The sequence below is a fragment of the Myotis lucifugus genome, unplaced genomic scaffold (assembly GCF_000147115.1).
Source record: "Myotis lucifugus unplaced genomic scaffold, Myoluc2.0 scaffold_2793, whole genome shotgun sequence".
In the NCBI taxonomy this organism is placed as follows: domain Eukaryota; kingdom Metazoa; phylum Chordata; class Mammalia; order Chiroptera; family Vespertilionidae; genus Myotis; species Myotis lucifugus.
This window is the reverse complement of record NW_005873841.1, coordinates 8,363-9,500: the sequence shown is the minus strand read 5'-3', so window position 1 is coordinate 9,500 and position 1,138 is coordinate 8,363. Positions and strand designations below refer to the sequence as shown.

The following is a 1,138-nucleotide window of genomic DNA, read 5'->3' as shown; positions in this document are numbered from 1 at the left end:
ATCCTGGATACTCGTGACGCGGCCCCAGTTCTCACTCCCATTGGGTGTCAGGTGCTAGAGAAGCCAATCAGCATCACCTCCGTTCCCAGTTCAAGTCTCGGCGGACTCTCCAGGACTCAGACTCCCCAGACCTGGAGGATGCTGCTCACGGGGCCCCCAACCCTCCTCCTGCTGCTCTGGGGGGCCCTGGCCCTGACCCAGACCTGGGCGGGTGAGTGCGGGGTCGGGAGGGAACGGCTTCTACGGGGGCGCAGGACCCTGAGTTGGGCGCGTCTCCACCCCGCCCCCCCCCCCCGCCCAGACCCCCAAACCCGGACCCCATCCTGTCCTACAGACCTCGGCCCCGAACGGCGCCGGGAGGAGGGTCGCGGGTGTCAGCCCCTCCCTCCGGCCCGCAGGCCCCCACTCCCTGAGACATTTCCTCACCGCTGAGTCCCGGCCTGGACATCGCAAGCCCCGCTTCGTGGTCGTCGGCTACGTGGACGACACGCAGTTCGTGCGGTTCGACAGCGACTCCGCGAGCCCGAGGATGGAGCCGCGGGCGCCGTGGATGGAGCGGGAGGAGCCGGGCTACTGGGACGTGAACACGCGGAACGCCGAGGTCGCCGCACAGAGTTTCCGACTGAACCTGGACATCCTGCGCGGCTACTACAACCAGAGCCGGGACGGTGAGCCACGGGGCCCGGTCACCACCCCCATCCCCACGGCCGGACCGGGGTCGCCCTGAGTGTCCGGGTCCGAGCTTCACCCTGAGGCCGCGTGACCCTCCTGGTCCCCCACCCGCAGGACCTGGTTGCACTTTCAGTGTCGGTTTCATCCTGAGGGTTGGATGGAGTCCGGGATGGGTGGGCGGGACCTGACCTCGAGGGGCGCGGGTCAGGGTCTCACACCTTCCAGTTGATGTTTGGCTGCGAAATGGGACCCGACGGGCGCCTCGTCCGCGGTTATGACCAGTCCGCCTACGACGGCACCGACTACCTCGCCCTGAACGAGGACCTGCGCTCCTGGACCGCATCCAACACCGTGGCTCAGATCACCCGGCGCAAGTGGGAGGCGGAAGGTGTAGCGGAGGAAAGGAGACACTACCTGCAGGGGGAGTGCCTGGAGTGCTCAGCAGATACCTGGCGATGGGGAAGGA

At 67.7% G+C, this 1,138-nt stretch overlaps 1 protein-coding gene across 1 annotated transcript in view; it reads left to right on the top strand.

Moving 5' to 3' along the window:
- Nucleotides 1–1,107, top strand: part of LOC102422972 (HLA class I histocompatibility antigen, B-57 alpha chain-like) — a gene marked incomplete at its 3' end in the record, with an annotated part of 10,970 nt that extends 9,863 nt beyond the window's left edge. Inside the window, exons 2-3 of the mRNA XM_014450593.2 lie at nucleotides 399–668; nucleotides 881–1,107. Coding sequence (XP_014306079.2) covers nucleotides 399–668; nucleotides 881–1,107 — 497 coding nt within the window. The remainder of the gene's footprint in view (nucleotides 1–398; nucleotides 669–880) is intronic.
- Nucleotides 1,108–1,138: the final 31 nt, after the last annotated feature.